Below are 17,192 nucleotides of genomic sequence, written 5' to 3'. Positions count from 1 at the left end.
GTTTGGTTAAAATCCCTCGATCGGCTATGCCCATTATTTAGGAGAATTATAGTATTATAGGTATTCTTGCAATTAATAAATGTAAAAATGTATGATATGAGTATGACCTTTGAGAAAAAGGAAGGCCTTTTAAAGTATAGGTTAAATTATAATCTTTTGCAAAAGTACCACTTCTCTGAAAAATAGGCTTTAGATAAGTGGGCACTTTAATAAGGCTATTTCTTAGGGTTGAATGAGATGGTCGGTCCAGGCAATGTACTTTCAAATTTAAACTTCAGCCCAGGCCCACCACAATTCCCATCATACAATCAAACTTCAAATACAATTATTTATTATTTTACACAATTTGGCCGCACTTTATAGTTTGTACTCCCTCCCATTTTTTGAGACACCTCAGCTATCTAACTGTCACAAAAGTTTTTAACGATTCTTTTTCCTAAATGACTGAACCGTCTAATTCAAGAACATTAATTTGAATTTTACATTTCTTAGATGAAATTGAAAATTAATGAACTTTGACTTCAAATCTGAAAACATAAAACTGTTCTAAGAAGATCAGTAAAAATCATTTGTACACGTGATAAATTTCAATTTTGCTTTTTAGTATTTTATTTTATTATACGAAACAAGAAATAACCCAAATTTTATAGTTTATCTAAATTGAGATGTGCATTTACTATTGAATTAAGTATAATGGGTGCACCATTTTGTTTTATTGATTCCCAACACAATTGAAATTTAGACAAGGTGTAAGAAAGAAAATGTTGGCCGTGCCGAGACTTTGTTTGGGACAGTCCAGGGGATAAAGAAAAATGCAAATACTGGGCTTTGGGCCTGCAACATGTGTGAATCATAAAATTATAAAGCCGATATGGTATTCATATTTTTTTATTTTTTGTATAATTTTGTAATATGATGAATTGATATGATAAATGTATGAGGGAAAGGGGAGCTCTAGAATTTGTTTGAATTTTTGGTTTTACAGTGCTTTTAGTTCAAAGAAAAATGAAAAGAGTAAGATGAAGAGTCTCTTTGGATATTATTTTTTAATAATTTTTTAGGATAAATTATTAGATCTATTACGTCATTTATAGACCAAACTAATTATATAATCCATATTGATTAATTTATTTATTACTATTAACCACTCATGATTAAAAATCAACCAACATAAATTCAATAAATAATAGATAATACCACAAATAAGAATAATATCATATTTTATATAACCAATTAACTGTATGACCTAAAAACATTATTTAAATTATATAATTAAATAAAAATTACAATTTTGGTAGTTTCTCCACTCATTTCGACTTCTTAATATAAGTCCACTTTGTATATCAGAGAACCAACTATAAAAGTTTCAGTTGTTATTAGTTTAAATGTAAATTTTCATTTCTCAGTCAATTTAATTAATAAGAGCACTTTTATACATCATTTACTTAATAGAGAACATTTTAAAAAAATAAATTAAAAGATAAAAGTGAAAAATTTCTTTGAAATGAAATCAAGTATTTATATTTTACTCTTTTGATAAATAGCAATAATTTTAATTTTTTTCTTTCTGTTTTAAGTTTTATGAATAAGAAAGAATTCAATTAAATTTAGTTAGGCGATTAATGATTCACTTAGACGTGTTAGCATCAATAGACTCATCACTTGTAGTTGTTGTCCAATTGACAGCCATATAGTACCAATCTCGATGTGTAATAGTTCATATCCTTAAAAGTATGATTTTCCAATGGAGTCGCCGGTTAATCGTAAAGCATCTAACAGTTTTGACAGTCAGATTCTAAACTTCGTCCGATCACTGAAAAACTGACATTAATGAAGAGCCTGTGAATGCTAGTGTGTTCAAATTGTCTATGGCTCTTTAGATGTAGCTAAAATTTAAAAAAGAAGAGAAAGAATTTCTTCCATCGCAACTTCCATTTTCGGCAACTACGGACATCACTGCTGCCTTCATAGTGAAGTCGAAGTGATGGTTCAAATTCTTACTGCTCTGCGTTCTTCTCCAATTTTAGCCATCTTCCATTTGCCGTCCGTCACTTTCACTGCCATTACTAAAGTTTGCCGGCCTCCACTCTCCATCCGGCCAAGTTCCTAGCCACGAACTCTTCTCCCTGCTTATTCTGCCCCATTATAGCGACAATTCTTCTTTCTTAATATCCATATACTTTTCTTAAATTTTCTTTTTAACCTTTCTATTTTGTTATTTATTGTTCAGTCTGCAATTTTCTTTGATATCTTGCAATCAGGCCTTACATTAATAGTTTTTGGATTTATGAAATTATACTTTAACCCTTATTATTTATTATAAAAAGAGTAAAATATTCTAACCCACTTTGATCTTTTATTTATTTAACAGATAACCCACTTTGATAACTGTAAACAGTAACAAACTCTATATCTTTTGCATATAAACCCTCGCAATTGTCAAACTTCAGTTATTAAACCCACCCATATCTTAAAGATTGACATTAGCCTATTACTTATTTAATTTAACCAATTAAACCAATTAAATTCTCATTTAATTTTCCTTACTATTATTTACCACTAAAATATTTTAATATTTTTTATTTAAAAAAAAAAACTCTTAATATTTATTTTAAATACCACATTAAACACAACTGATCTATTTTGAATAAAATACAAACTTTCAAAATTAAAATTAAAATTAAAATCTTAACTAATTAAAATATCATGATGTCCTGATTTTTACTCTTCATTTATTCCAACAAATATTTTTAAATGTAGATAACTTTCTTAATTTCTCAAGGGAAAGTGGCACTCATTATCTTATATAAGGGCTAATTTGAGTCACAATAATAAAACATTAAGCTAAAAGGTAAAAAAAGGACCAATTTGAGCCTAAACCTTATTCCTTCTTATTATTGTTATAATACGGGTGTCACAGAAATTTTGGCAATCACATCGTTTTCATTAGGGTTCAAGGAGCAAATTAATAAATCCTGCCAACTAGAGGCTGCCAGGATTTGCGTGATTGACATTTGATTGATAGAATGACATTTCTTCGTAGCTCAACAACGTTAGTGTATCTTCAAACCTGGGCATCAATAGCCAATATATAGGCACTAGCCTTGTGGCCAAAAGCACTAGCTTTCGTGCGGTCACTAAGAAGACTGCTGGATATTACAACAGCACGTAGCTAGCTAATCATATGTTTTTACCTCTAAAACTCAGCAAAAAGCTTATTATCATCGGTTGCAGTATACAAATCCGTGACATTAGATTACAATCAATATTCTCCTTTTAAATCCACCTGTTTCTGTTCAAGCCGAGTATAACCTAGTCCCCAATCAACACCTACACCAAGTTAGTAGTATTTTCAAAACCTTTCAACAATTTGGCTTATCACTTTCCATTTTAGGCAAAGATAGTTCTGTTTTTCTATCTTATCAACATTTCTCATTGTTTACTTCTTCTTCTTTCTTTTCAGAGAGAGATTTAGAGAAGGAAAAGTGTGTAACAAAAGGAGTTTGAAAGAGATTAGATTATTAGCTATGGCTAGAGGGAAGATCCAGATCAAGAGGATAGAGAACTCTACAAATCGACAGGTCACTTATTCAAAGAGAAGAAATGGTCTGTTCAAGAAAGCTCATGAACTTACTGTTCTTTGTGATGCAAAGGTCTCCATTATCATGTTCTCTAGTAATGACAAGCTTCGTCAATACATTAGCCCATCCACCACGTACCTCTCTCTCTATTTTTGCCTTTACAAATAAAGCCCTTTTCTTTCCTGTAGCTAACTTTTTTTTCTTTTTATCGGATTTTGTTTAAATAAAGAACAAAGCAGTTGATTGACCAGTACCAGATGACACTTGGGGTTGACATATGGATCTCACAGTATGAGGTTTTTCACCGTCTTTATCTCTAGCTGTGCAAAAATTATGGGTCTTTCTTATTTTCCTGTTTCTCTTTGATGCTATATATAGGTGTGTGTTTGTTGTGGGTGCAGAAAATGCAAGATCACCTGAAGAAACTGAAAGATGTGAACAGGAATCTGCGTACTGAGATAGGGTAATCACTTTCTTAGATTCATTTGCTCTGATCTATTTGTTTTGTGCATATATGACTGTATTGAATTTCTATATATTTTGTTGAGTTGTTGTAAGGCAAAGGATGGGTGAATGCTTGAGTGATCTAAGCTTTGAGGATTTGCGTGGGCTTGAGCAACAGATGGATAATGCTATCAAGGTTATTCGTGAGCGCAAGGTTTGTCACTTGGCCTTTCTGATTCTGTATAAGAAATAAGAAGTTGATTCTGTATTTCTACTGTTCTTTCAGTACTGTCATTTTAGTTGCATTTTGGAACGGAAACTTGAACTCCAATAATTTTGCTTAATTGTTTAGATTAGATGTTAACTCTTAAAGATATATTAACTTGGAAAAGAAAAATTTTCAAAAAAAGAAAAGATAATTTGAATAAACAGGCATGTATGAATAGGATTTTGAAGAGTGATTTTTTTGATTCATTGAAGGGCTAATAGGTCATGGATTATATAACATAAGTAATGTGGGTAGTTATTATCTTAGACTCTCTATAAATACAATGGAAAAAACTTGAACCCATGACCTTTCACTTTCAAAAGCGAACGCTCTTGTCATTTGAGCTAAATCTCAAGTGTCAATTTATAGTTATTTTTAAAATTATGTCCATATAAATTAATCATTTATGTCATGTATACAATAAACATTAGTTAATTAATTAAAGTTATAACACATACATGCAAAAACATTTTATTTCGAATTATCACTTATTTCTGTATAAGTTTGACATCTTAATTATATATATATATATACACACTTTTCAATTTCCAACATTTTCTTATTCTTGCATGTTTTGGTAGTAATACTTGGGTGATAGGAGAGTAAGACGCTTATAGTATCTATATATGCCATGCATGCATTAAACCATTAAATGCAACACACCGAAAGTAAGTTAATTAGCGATTGAAAGTTAAATCCAATTGTACATCTGAAAAAAATATAGATGTGTGGAGTATGAATCTAGACATACTATACGTTCTTCTCTCTTGCTTCGGGGCTTAATTAGAGTTTAACTTACTGATCATAATATATACAGAGTCTCCATAAATATTCTCAACCATCGACACATTTGCCATGGTTGGGGCATATCTTTGTTGCTAACAAATTTTCCTTCCCCTAAATCATGGTTTACAGAATAAGGTGGTTTCCAATCAGATAGAAAAGTTCAATAGAAAGGTAATTCTGGGTTCCTTTTTCTTTCTTTCTTTCTGAACGAGAAAAAGTATCAGATACTTGATTAATGCCTTTTCTTCTTATTTCCTGGTGGCAGCTAAGGAATTTGGAAAAAATACAAAAAAATCTTCTAGATGAATTTGTAAGCTTCATGCATATACTTTTATTCTCATCACGTACCTTGAATGTTCTCTCTCTTTGTTTTGCTTCCAGATATGAGTTGCTTTCTTTTTCTCCCTAAAATCTTGTTACAGGAGGCAAGAGTTGAAGATCCACACTATGGGTTAGTAGATAACGGAGTGGATTATGATTCTGTTATTGCTTTCCAAAACGGAGGACCTCACAGACCTAACCATATTCCTGGCGGGGCAGGATCCGATCTTACAACCTACCCTTTGCTTGAGAAGCATCTGAGGTCATGCATCTGAGGTCACTGATCATAAGTTGGAGATGTTCAAAGTTATCCTTGTTACAAATGACTTCTTAATTGAGATTGTGATATGTTAACTCTTTTTTACCTAATGTAACTTGTATAACTAATATGCAACCAACTCTTTTTCTTTTTTCCCTTCTAACTATCATTTATAATATTGATGTTAGAGTTGCAGCATATGACTTGTTTTGGTTGCTTATCTTGCCTGTGGTTATTTGTTTAATAAGTCAATTAAATGAAGCCTGGGATTTACAGATGGAGCAAATCATCAGCTGAAGTTTGAGCACATTGATATATGCTCTTCATTAGACTTTACCATGCATATATATTTGTTTGATCAAACTAGTGAAGGAATATTCACTTCTTGATGCATTTATTTATTATTTGGAGTCATAAACTAGATAATGCATCTTTATTTTCTTTATGACTTTTATGGGCTATAAGTTTCTTTTTCATGACCATGACATTCCTGTGCATTTTCTTCTACGTATGTTTATTTCCACGTCCAATTAAAATAAAAAATTAAAGCATGTCAGCTAATTGGAAACTCGATGAGTATATAAATTTTAACGAATAGTAATATTAAATGATTATTATCTAATATTTAATTATTTAATATTAATAAATATGTGTTGATTATTTATATTTTAAAAATATGTATTTTAATATATAAATAAAAATTTATTATAGAAGAATACGTCATAAACTAGATAATGCATCTTTATTTTCTTTATGACTTTTATGGGCTATAAGTTTCTTTTTCACGACCATGACATTTCTGTGCATTTTCTTCTACATATGTTTATTTCCACGTCCAATTAAAACAAAAAATTAAAGCATGTCAGCTAATTGAAAACTCGATGAGTATATAAATTTTAACGAATAGTAATATTAAATGATTATTATCTAATATTTAATTATTTAATATTAATAAATATGTGTTGATTATTTATATTTTAAAAAATATGTATTTTAATATATAAATAAAAATTTATTATAGAAGAATACGTCATAAACTAGATAATGCATCTTTATTTTCTTTATGACTTTTATGGGCTATAAGTTTCTTTTTCATGACCATGACATTCCTGTGCATTTTCTTCTACATATGTTTATTTCCACGTCCAATTAAAACAAAAAATTAAAGCATGTCAGCTAATTGGAAACTCGATGAGTGTATAAATTTTAACGAATAGTAATATTAAATGATTATTATTTAATATTTAATTATTTAATATTAATAAATATGTGTTGATTATTTATATTTTAAAAAATATGTATTTTAATATATAAATAAAAATTTATTATAGAAGAATACAGTTGAAAAAGATTTGTATATGGAATCTTTGCCCACCACACCTTAAATGAATAAACAAACACATGAGATGAAACTAAAATTGAATAAAGAATAGCAAATGATATGGATACCAATTTGTCTTTCGGGTGCATTAATTTCCCTCTTAAGTGTTGTCTATTCCTAAACCTATTCTTTTAAAAGGTATGGAATTATTGTGTTTAAAAAGTTAGAGGAATTAGGTGACATGCTTACACGGATGTCATCACAGCGGGTGACATTTTTTGTTTTTTATTTTTTAGCTTTCGAGTATTTAATGTGAAACTTTAATTGTTTAATGGATATTTATATACTGATATGAATTATAAATTAATATTTTTTCCGTTTCAAAAAGAATATATATTTTTTAATTCATCTGTATTTTTCTTTTTAATTATTTATTTAACAAATAATTATTAAAAATGCCTTTCACTAATTAATATAAGTATTACTACGCAAAACTAATTTTCATATTTTGTACTTAAACATTGTAGTTTTCATAGAATAATTTAAGTAATTCTGATTTTGTTGATAATAGCCCATTTAAATAAAAGTTTTATCTTGATTAAAATATTATTTAATGCTCATGGTCACTTGATAAAATTTAATACGAACATAATCAAACACATGAACTTTAAATTAAAACAAAAGGAGAAGAAATAAAAAAGATAAAAGTTGGTGATGATACGTTGTTGATCATATACGACTGCAACTCAAATTTTTAATGAAAATAAAAATCTTTGATTAATATCTAAATTCATTTATTTTTACTAAAAATTTGCATATATTGAATTTCGGAAATATTTATTTCTTTAAATATAAAATTTCAATAAAGAAAACTCTTATTTTGAAGAAAAAAATAAAAAGAATTGACAAAATTTAGTTGTTAATTAACAGGGGACTCCTACCTCAGTCAAAGGTCAAAGCAAGTACGCACCGTCCCGCAAGGCCGCAACAGCAAAGCCACTTCCCGAGTCACCTGAGAAAATCAAACTTCACCCAAAGAGGACGTTTAGTTTGCTTTCAATCCTTTTGTCATTGGTATTCAATTGACGTGCCCTATTCTCACACCAACTTTTACAGATATTTCATGAAATCACCTCTCACTTCACCGGAGACCCGACACACCTCCCCATCCAGCGTTTCTCTCCTAAAACCCTTCTCTTTCTCGCTTGGTGTCCCTTTTTTTTATTTGCTTTTTTACTTTTTTCCTTTGTTTCCTGAAACCTTTTCCCTTTGCTCTGGACAGAGAAACCAACACCTTTCTCGAGAGAAATAAATAGAAAACAAGTTTAGAGAGAGCGGGAGAGTGAAGTTTTTTGGTGTTATTTATTAGTGATGGGAGCTTTAGCTCCTCTCTCTTCTTGGATACCAGAAGATGATCTTTTGTTAAAGAATGCGGTTGAGGTTACTTTCTTTTCACCATTTTGTTAATTTCGTCCTCTCCATCTCAACTATTCGGTTTGCAATTCTTCTTTTTTGTTTCCTTTTATTCTCTCTTTCTTTTTTTTTTTTTTTTTCAAAAGGATTTATTTTTCCGGTTAGTTTCTTTTGAGCATGTTAACATTTCCCTATTCTGAATCAAGAAATTTGGTGCGTGCTAGATGGGATTTTTGCCAGAAATAATTGGGTATGACACATAAGAAGATGTTATTAAGCAAATTGACGCATATACATGCAAGATTATCTTGTTGTAGTGTCTAAAGGCATGGGGTTGTGCCACCCGGAATTAACCAACAAGTATCCTACGAGCCATTGTAAATCCTGCTAGTCTAATTCACATCCTTTTGATAATGGAGAATGTAGGGTTGTGTCTGATTTTGCAAATTTTGCATTTAGTCAGTGTTGAATTTAGATATGCACTCTTTTTGGGACTGTTTGTACTCTGTAACAAAATTTCTTTTTTTTTTTTTGTTTTATTCATTTCTGGAGAGTATTTAGGAATTAAAAATGATATAGCAGGTGTAGTGAAGGATCCTAATTGCTGAACATGGAAGATACATTTGAGGTCTTAATTTCGCATCAGATGTTGGACAAGTCAGGCTGCTCGTGTATTTTTCCTGGGACATAGGAATAGACATGTGTTTGGAAATCAACAACATTGAGAAAAGAAGTGTCAATATCTAGTTTTCTGTTTTGTGCGAGTTTGAGAATCTATTGGCTTAAGCCATTAGCACATTATTCAGAAGAATTTTATTCTGATAGAGAAAGTAATATAATATTCTTCAGTTTCTCTAAAATAGAAAATCATACTTTGTTCTGTTATTCTATCAAAATAACTAATTGGTAATTAGTAAATTAGTTCTTAAGTGGATTCTGATGGCCTTGGAAATCATGCATAGTTGTCATTATGTTCTTATTCTTCTTCTTTAGTTTGTTTAGGGAGCTCCAGTAACCTGAATGTTCTATTTTGCATGCCATTCATTATTTAACGTACTAGTGAGACGTCCATAATATGACAATCTTGTGTTAATTTGTACAGGTGTGGTCTATCATAAGGTTTTTAACATGTGCATTACATATGAACTTGGAGTCCTATCTGAAAAGTATGGGTTATTGATGCATTTTGTAAAACAATGCATTCTAATTTGAAATACACGCGGGTTTTAAGGTTCTGATTGTTTGTGTTGGTTACTAGACATAAGTATAGATATTCTAATAATTTTATGAAGTTTTTTCTTTTTTCCCCCTTTTTTTCTTCTTATTGATAACTCAAATCTAGATTCTTTTTTTACTGATACAGCTCAGTAATTATATTTAATGTACATTAGCTAGAGTATGGGTATTACATAGCCAAGTCATTCAGGAATTGTTCTATTAAAGCTGTTCAGTTCCAGAACAAAACCTCGTCCGAGAACTTATATAGAGAAGGATTTCCCGCACTTCTTCAGTTAATTTTACTACTTGCCTCAGTATATTTTCTGTTAGAAGGAAGGATGAAGAATAGAATTTCATTGTACTTCTGGTTTATATTCTACTGCTAGAACGCATAGATGAGTGGGAATGCAGTCATGAATATGAGAACCTAATAAATTGGTGTCACGTAAAGGATCAGGCCGAATTGTATATTGAAATAATGGACAAAATCAGTGATAAGGTACCAGTGGCAGTTTTCAGCTATTCATTTTTAAAACTGGATAAATTTGCTCATATCGCACATTAAGTGAATCTCACTGCAATTTCTTGTACTAGAGAGTTTGGGATGGCTGTCTTGTCTGTATAATTCCTTGGTCACTTTTTAAATTGTATCTGTTGGTATTTTTGTTGTGACTGGATTACTAAGGGAATAGGGGTTTTAGCCTGTTTTCTGTGTGTTTTGCCTATCAACACTGAGTGAGAAGTCACAGTGACGAGCCAGGGACATACCAAATATATTCACTAATCCGTGCAAAAATATGTTATCTCTTATTTAGTGTTGACATGTTTCTTCTTTCTGTTCTCAGGCTGGTGCTTCTTTGGAATCACTTGCTAAAGGTGCAGTGCAGTTTTCTCGAAAATTCACTGTTCGAGAACTACAAGAACGGTGGCATTCTCTCCTCTATGATCCAATTGTTTCTGCAGAGGCAGCTTTTCACATGATTGAATTTGAGCGTTCTGCATCAACTCTTCCATCCAAATTCAGTAAATCAGGGAATTCAAAAGAAAGCAAATCTGTTTCTGGGAAAAGGAAAGCTGAAAGTATTCGTAATTGTTACTATGCTCTGCGTAAAAGAATTCGCAATGAGCCATTTAACACCATGGATCTGAGTTTTCTCATTGCACCTACTGATAGCAATTTCATAGGAAATGAAGATGAGCCTTTCTCTGGCAATTGTATACTTGAAGATCCAGTTTCAACTCATTTTGGACTTCAGGGTACTAATTTGGATATCATGCATCATAGTTTTCCGGAGATTGGGGATGATGCTAGTGCTCATGCCTTGCATGCACAATTCCAGAATACGATCGGGGAAGATTATCCCGTGGAACAAGATATTGTGCATGAAGAGATTCCACATATACATGGAGAAAACATATGTCACACTAGAAATAGATCTATGATTGAAGAATTCAGTGGACGAAAAGAATTGCCAGTGGACACTGACCAGGTACATGAATGCTCTAACTTTGATGGAGACCATGTGTTTAGTTCTCCAATTCCAGATTGTGCTGTGTCATTTCACAACTTGGATTACTCATCTCCACTTCCTGAGATGCCAATGTGGAGGACAGTCGAGGGTGTTTCCCCACCAAGAATTATGCATACAGGGGACACATTTTCGCTTCCTTGTAATGATGACACTAAGAATACGTGTCTATCAGAATATGATGTCCACGGTGAATCCAGCTTAAAACTAGAAATACCAAGTGAGGAGATGAAAAATGTAAATGCCAGCACAGAAGGTTATCTGGCTGAACTTTCTAATTCTCTTTTGAATTTTACAAATGAGGAAGAACTTCTATTTACAGATGTTGATGGAAAGGATGCAATCGATAAGTCTTATTATGATGGTCTGAGTTCACTTTTGTTGAATTCACCAAATGATATCAGTCAAGAGCGCATGCCAGATATAACTGAACCAGATTCCTCTCTAACTCCAGATTATATTGTAAATCAGTGTGGTGCAAGTCATGGAGAATTAGATGAAGATAGGGGTTCTGACACTGGTGATGTAATTGGCCATTCAGAGGTCCAACTTCCTGAACTTTGTGTGGAGGTTATTATCTGCACATTAAACACAGAGGATCCAGAGATCCCATGCAATGATGATATTGTCTTCACCAATCACTTGCGACCCAAATCATTTTCTTCTGTAGCTCGACGGAATTTCCAAGATTCGGGTAAATCAAATTCTTCTACTGTTAAGGAATTCTCAAACAATCCAAAAACCAGTGAAGGAGGTCCAATACTGGTGCAAAGAGATGTAGTAAATCCTGGGCAATCCCACCTATCTTCCCAGATGATAAGATCACAGGTAAAACCAGAAATTGGTTCACACCATCCAGTTGGTGACCATGGGAATAAATTTGACTTGCCTAGTAGTAGCTTTACTCACATGAATAAGGGTATTGCATATGGCGGTTCATCTAAAAATGGTAGTATGGAAATTCTTGTAGCTGCTAAACCAAAGGAAGAAACTCCAGAAGTTGTGCCGGTGAAGCATTTTAATCATAACTCGGTTGATTCTTCAATAGAGAAGCCAGTCTTTGGTCCTGATAGCTATAAATGTCATGCCCATACAGATGCTTGTGGTCTCAAACAGGATCCAGATGCCCCAGCAAGAATTCAAAATCATCAGCCAGCACATGCTAAATTGGTGTCCGCAGAAAATGCTGCCTCTGAGCAGGTAGTAAACTATCCAGTGTCAGATCCAGAAGAGCCACCTATAGAGAGTGATGATGACATACCATATTTTTCAGATATTGAAGCAATGGTAAACTTTTTGCTGACCTTCTAGTAGATGAATATATTTTACTTTCTAAATATACTTCTGTCAGTTTCTTTTAACTTGATCTTTTTCTTGGTCTCCTTTGTAATGTTCACTGTTTATGATATCAGATACTTGACATGGATTTGGATCCAGAAGATCAAGATTTATATTTAAGTGAGGAAGGTAATAAACAGTCTACCTAATGATCATTTAACTAGCAGTTCTATGTTTCTTGTGAATATCAACTGCTTAGTATACCATCATACTTTTTGGAACTTAAGTCGTTTTCTGCAGTCTCTAGATATCAACACGAGGATACGAAGAGGGTAATAATGAGGCTGGAGCAGGGTGCTCAATCATACATGCAAAGAGCCATTGCATTGCAAGGAGCATTTGCTGTTCTGTATGGCCGCCGTTCGAAGCATTATATTAAAAAATCTGAGGTATCTGGAAGCAACAAAATGCTTAATTGCTCAACAGTGCATCCTATTTGCCATTTGCTACAGATAATGTCTAATTTTGCTAAAAACATCTGTATCACCTAATTTTCAAAAGTAGACCATTGGGATGTTTGTGAAAATTATTTGCACATCACATATATGGAGTCTGGAGTAATAATTTATATTTTCTATTTTTGAAGCTTATACAATCTGAATAGGATGCCCCTTTCAGCTCTTTGTCCCTTAGTCTTTCAGAGCTTATTTCTGAAGTTTCATCTCTGGGACTTTGCAGGTTTTACTTGGAAGAGCAACAGAAGATGTGATTGTTGACATTGACTTGGGAAGGGAAGGGCGTGCAAATAAAGTATCTCGTAAGCAGGTGACATTTGCTTTTGCCATGTCAGTTTATTTGCATTTTGCTACCACATTTTGCCCTTTTTTCTTGCTTATCCTGGAAAAGCTTCCAGGATTTGATGATCTTTTTTTTTCTTTTCTTCTTATCGTGTTTTATTGGTCATTATTTATTTTCTTTCTTCTTTCCAGAATAAGCTTCTTTACTTCTTTTCTTTATCGTGGATACATTCATAAAAGTCATGCATGAAAAGATATATATTTGAGATATAGCTGGGAAGTTTTGTTCTGGTAAAAGATAGCTCCTAATGATGTTCTAAATTGTTAGATGGTAGTAGTCTACATACTATGATTCAAGGACTCTGGCACTTGGCCAATATGCTATTCTCGGATAATGCCGGTTTAGTAGCTCAGAGGAGTATCGTTTAACTTTTTATTTTCTGTTTTGTTTGTTTAGGCAACTATAAATTTGGACAAAAGTGGATCTTTCCACCTGAAAAATATTGGCAAGTGTTCTATCTCAGTGAATGATAAGGAAATGGCCCCTGGACAGAGCCTAAGCCTTACTTCCAGTTGCTTGATTGAGGTTTGTTCCTGTAGATCTTTCTGAAGCAGTTGTATACATGACTCCTTCACGCTTGGTACACCAGATTTTGTTCTCACATGCATGTAGAATCTATAGTCAGCTCTCTCTTCAATCTTGGTGTTAAAACCTTTTCTTATCAAATATCCATGCCTGCCTTAACCCAAGTGTATTTTCAGACTTTATTTCTGTTGTTCTTTTCTTCCGAAGTTTCATTATTAACAGCAGACATTCATCTCTGAGCTTATTTAGTGGAAATGATAATTATTTACAGATAAGGGGTATGCCATTTATTTTCGAGACAAACCAAGCTTGCGTGAAGCAGTATCTTGATGGCACTATGCAGAAGAACCAAACCCAGGTGCATCAGTTTTGAAGCGTTGCAGAAACATTATGAATTGGAACGTCAGCAGAAGGTGCTCATTTTTTTCCTGCGCTTTCTGGGTCTGTTTTCTGTATCGGCTTGTGTATGTATGTAGTGCTACTTTTAAAGGACCGAGGTTCTCATGTGAGAAAACCCTCTTTCCATGCACGGAAGGACCTTTCTTCGTAATTTTGAAAATGGCGTAATTACAAATTAAATCAGCCATTTATGCTTTCTAACAATTTTATCTAATGATTTTAAAATTTTAAAACAAATATTCATTCTTTTAATTTATTTTCAAAAATATTTTTCGGTTCATAATTTTTGAAATTTTATAATAAAAAAATAATGTAGAAAGTCGATTGTGTTTATTAAAAGAATAATAATGATGAATCAAACATATGACTATTAAACATACGTGCATTTCTTTATATATTTTATATCTAAAACTTTTTATTAACTAAGTAATTTTTATATTAGTAAATATAGTTAATTTGCTACATTCTTATTTTCATTATAAAAATTTAAAAATTATTACTTATAAGTATTTTTTAAAAATAAATTGAAAATATGGGCATCTAATTAAATTTTTTAAAATAATTAGATAAAATTATTAAAAATTGTAAAATTTAGAATTTAATTAATAATTAGACTTTTTACAAATAATTGCAATGAATGGCATGGATTTTATTAGGCAACAGCAGCCCATGGCCCAATTTTGCTTCCTTTATTTGGAATTCGATTCAATTATGCGAGAATTGTATGGGCTCTCTCTAATTGTTTTTCCGGCCTCAAGAAAATAATACTATCTGGTGAGAGTATATAACAAGAAAACTATAATGATTAAAGATTTTAAAGGGAAAATAAATAAAATTTTCAATTAGTATCTATAATTAAAATTTATTTTGAAATAATATATTATTATATGATATTTCAGATCCATATTAATTAGTCTTTAGTTTTTAGATACTCATTCAAATCCCAAATTACTGATCTAAATTTATAAAATCAAAGCATTATATTCAAGTATAGCAGCATCAACACTTGATATCCAAACATAGCATTAACCAGTAGGACCTGTGAGCACAATCTTTTCATTGTCCTCCAGTGCTCTTTTTGTTTCTGTTATTTTTCAAATCCATATTTTGCATCGTTGTCCTCTCTCATCAATTAAATCCATGCAGCTAACCTATTCTTCGGCCAAATCTCGTTGGTAGGCCTTAAAAGAAGTCCACTATAAAAACCAAACCGTACGGCAATTAAAGTGTCTTACTTACTCATACTGCGACTGCATGCATCCCTTCTCTCTCCACATTTAACTCGGAAGAATCCAGATCCAATATTCCATCCCACATCTCACTTCTATCATTATACCTCCTAAAAATGTCAAAACACATATGCATTTTCAATCGATCTCTTCTTTTTATGGTCGCACTTGTAGAGCTGTTGCTTGCAGTAGATTCAAGAACCTATCCTGGAGACGTAAGAGCATTAAAAGATCTAAAGAATGGACTGGACCCCAACTCTATAGTTCCAGCATCTTGCCTGAGTTCATGGGACTTCTCATTAGACCCATGCGATCACATCTTCAGCAACAAATTCACTTGCGGTTTCAGGTGCGACCGAGTTACCTCTGGCTCATTCCGAGTCACCGAGATCACTATTGACCCTGTCGGTTACTCTGGTTCCCTTTCTTCTAATTGGGACCTTCCTTACTTGCAAACTCTTGACATCTCCGATAACTCCTTCTCTGGCTCAATTCCCGAGTCTCTCGCCAAACTTATTCGCCTCCGTCGGCTTAGTCTCTCCAAGAATTCTCTCTCTGGTGAGATACCCGTCTCTCTTGGGACTCTATCTCACCTCGAAGAGCTCTACCTTGATAACAACAATCTTCAAGGACCTCTACCATCAAGCTTCAGTTCTCTTGTAAGCTTAAAAAGACTAGAAATTCAAGAAAACAATATCTCCGGTGAGTTTCCTGATTTGGGATCATTGAAAGACTTGTACTTTCTTGATGCTAGTAATAACCAATTATCTGGGCCAGTTCCATCGACATTGCCTATGCATCTTGTCGAGCTCTCAATGCGAAACAACAACTTACAAGGAAATTTACCTGATATTCTGGAAGATTTAGAGTATTTAGAGGTTTTTGATCTCAGCCACAATCTACTATCTGGGCCAGTATTATCAGTTCTTTTTGACCATCCTTCTCTTCAACAACTTACTCTCTCTTACAACAATTTCGCGCACTTGCAAGTGCCAGGAACAAGGGGTTCCACAAGTAAACTAATAGCTGTTGATTTAAGCTACAATAATCTTCAAGGACTATTACCAGCATTCTTTGGCCTGATGCCGAAGTTGTCAGCTTTAACTTTGGAGCATAACAAGTTCACAGGGATGATACCAACACAATATGCACTGAAAGCGGCAGTAACCAAGGGTCATACGTCGTCATTTGAGAGGCTGTTATTGGGTGGGAACTATTTGTTTGGACCCATTCCGGGTCCTTTGATGGGCTTAAAGCCGGGTTCTGCAAACGTAAGCATAGTGGATAATTGTTTATACAGGTGCCCTGACACACTTTTCTTCTGCCAAGGTGGTGATCAGAAGTCGTTAGTGGATTGTAAGAGCTTTGGCCCTGCTATTCCTTAATTTACACACAATACTATACAATAGTTTGTATTATATAATTATCTTTTCTTATTTGATTTCGTTTCTCCTACCAAAAGTTGTTTCTGCTTCTTGCTTTGCTTTCACCATAGCACACATAATCTATAGAAGCAAAGTTATAAGATTTAGGAGGGAATCACTTACTTTTCTGGAATTGTTTTAATTATTTTTTTCTTCTGAATGCAAGCTGAACTCAAGTTACACAAGACTTTAATAGAACAGACATACATAGAGAGTAATCTCTATTATGGAATTCCATCTTTGATCTTTTCATGCATAACTTTTCTTTTAAAAAATAAAAAGAAAGGGAGACGCTTAGTCTAACACCTGAATGCAGACAATTCATTCAAAAATTAATAA

At 32.8% G+C, this 17,192-nt stretch overlaps 3 protein-coding genes across 3 annotated transcripts; all 3 read left to right on the top strand.

Annotated features, from left to right (window-relative positions):
- The first annotated feature begins 3,079 nt into the window (after positions 1-3,079).
- On the top strand, positions 3,080-5,857 carry LOC8275809 (agamous-like MADS-box protein AP3). The gene is made up of 8 exons (XM_002510426.4): positions 3,080-3,339; positions 3,464-3,715; positions 3,811-3,877; positions 3,983-4,044; positions 4,140-4,239; positions 5,209-5,250; positions 5,345-5,389; positions 5,502-5,857. The coding sequence occupies exons 2-8, from the start codon at positions 3,528-3,530 to the stop codon at positions 5,673-5,675; spliced, it is 678 nt and encodes a 225-aa protein (XP_002510472.2). The 5' UTR covers positions 3,080-3,339; positions 3,464-3,527; the 3' UTR covers positions 5,676-5,857.
- Positions 5,858-7,914: 2,057 nt separating this feature from the next.
- On the top strand, positions 7,915-14,380 carry LOC8275810. Its single transcript, XM_015721540.3, has 7 exons — positions 7,915-8,420; positions 10,457-12,427; positions 12,553-12,607; positions 12,719-12,867; positions 13,157-13,243; positions 13,673-13,801; positions 14,073-14,380. Exons 1-7 carry the CDS (start codon positions 8,352-8,354, stop codon positions 14,172-14,174), a joined length of 2,562 nt encoding a protein of 853 aa, XP_015577026.1. The 5' UTR covers positions 7,915-8,351; the 3' UTR covers positions 14,175-14,380.
- Positions 14,381-15,258: 878 nt separating this feature from the next.
- LOC8275811 (LRR receptor-like serine/threonine-protein kinase SIK1) lies at positions 15,259-16,865 on the top strand. The gene has a single exon (XM_002510428.4). It carries the CDS (start codon positions 15,546-15,548, stop codon positions 16,812-16,814), a length of 1,269 nt encoding a protein of 422 aa, XP_002510474.2. The 5' UTR covers positions 15,259-15,545; the 3' UTR covers positions 16,815-16,865.
- The last annotated feature ends 327 nt before the right edge of the window (positions 16,866-17,192 follow it).

This window comes from Ricinus communis, chromosome 2 (genome assembly GCF_019578655.1).
Source record: "Ricinus communis isolate WT05 ecotype wild-type chromosome 2, ASM1957865v1, whole genome shotgun sequence".
NCBI classification, from domain to species: domain Eukaryota; kingdom Viridiplantae; phylum Streptophyta; class Magnoliopsida; order Malpighiales; family Euphorbiaceae; genus Ricinus; species Ricinus communis.
This window is presented reverse-complemented; position numbering and strand designations above follow the sequence as displayed.

Coding starts and splice junctions, on each gene's coding strand:
- LOC8275809 (XM_002510426.4), top strand. CDS start 3,528: ATGGCTAGAGGGAAGATCCAGATCAAGAGGATAGAGAACTCTACAAAT. Junction 4,045..4,139: donor AATCTGCGTACTGAGATAGG/GTAATCACTTTC, acceptor AGTTGTTGTAAG/GCAAAGGATGGGTGAATGCT. Junction 5,390..5,501: donor AAAATCTTCTAGATGAATTT/GTAAGCTTCATG, acceptor ATCTTGTTACAG/GAGGCAAGAGTTGAAGATCC.
- LOC8275810 (XM_015721540.3), top strand. CDS start 8,352: ATGGGAGCTTTAGCTCCTCTCTCTTCTTGGATACCAGAAGATGATCTT. Junction 12,428..12,552: donor TTTCAGATATTGAAGCAATG/GTAAACTTTTTG, acceptor TTATGATATCAG/ATACTTGACATGGATTTGGA. Junction 12,608..12,718: donor TTTATATTTAAGTGAGGAAG/GTAATAAACAGT, acceptor CGTTTTCTGCAG/TCTCTAGATATCAACACGAG.
- LOC8275811 (XM_002510428.4), top strand. CDS start 15,546: ATGTCAAAACACATATGCATTTTCAATCGATCTCTTCTTTTTATGGTC.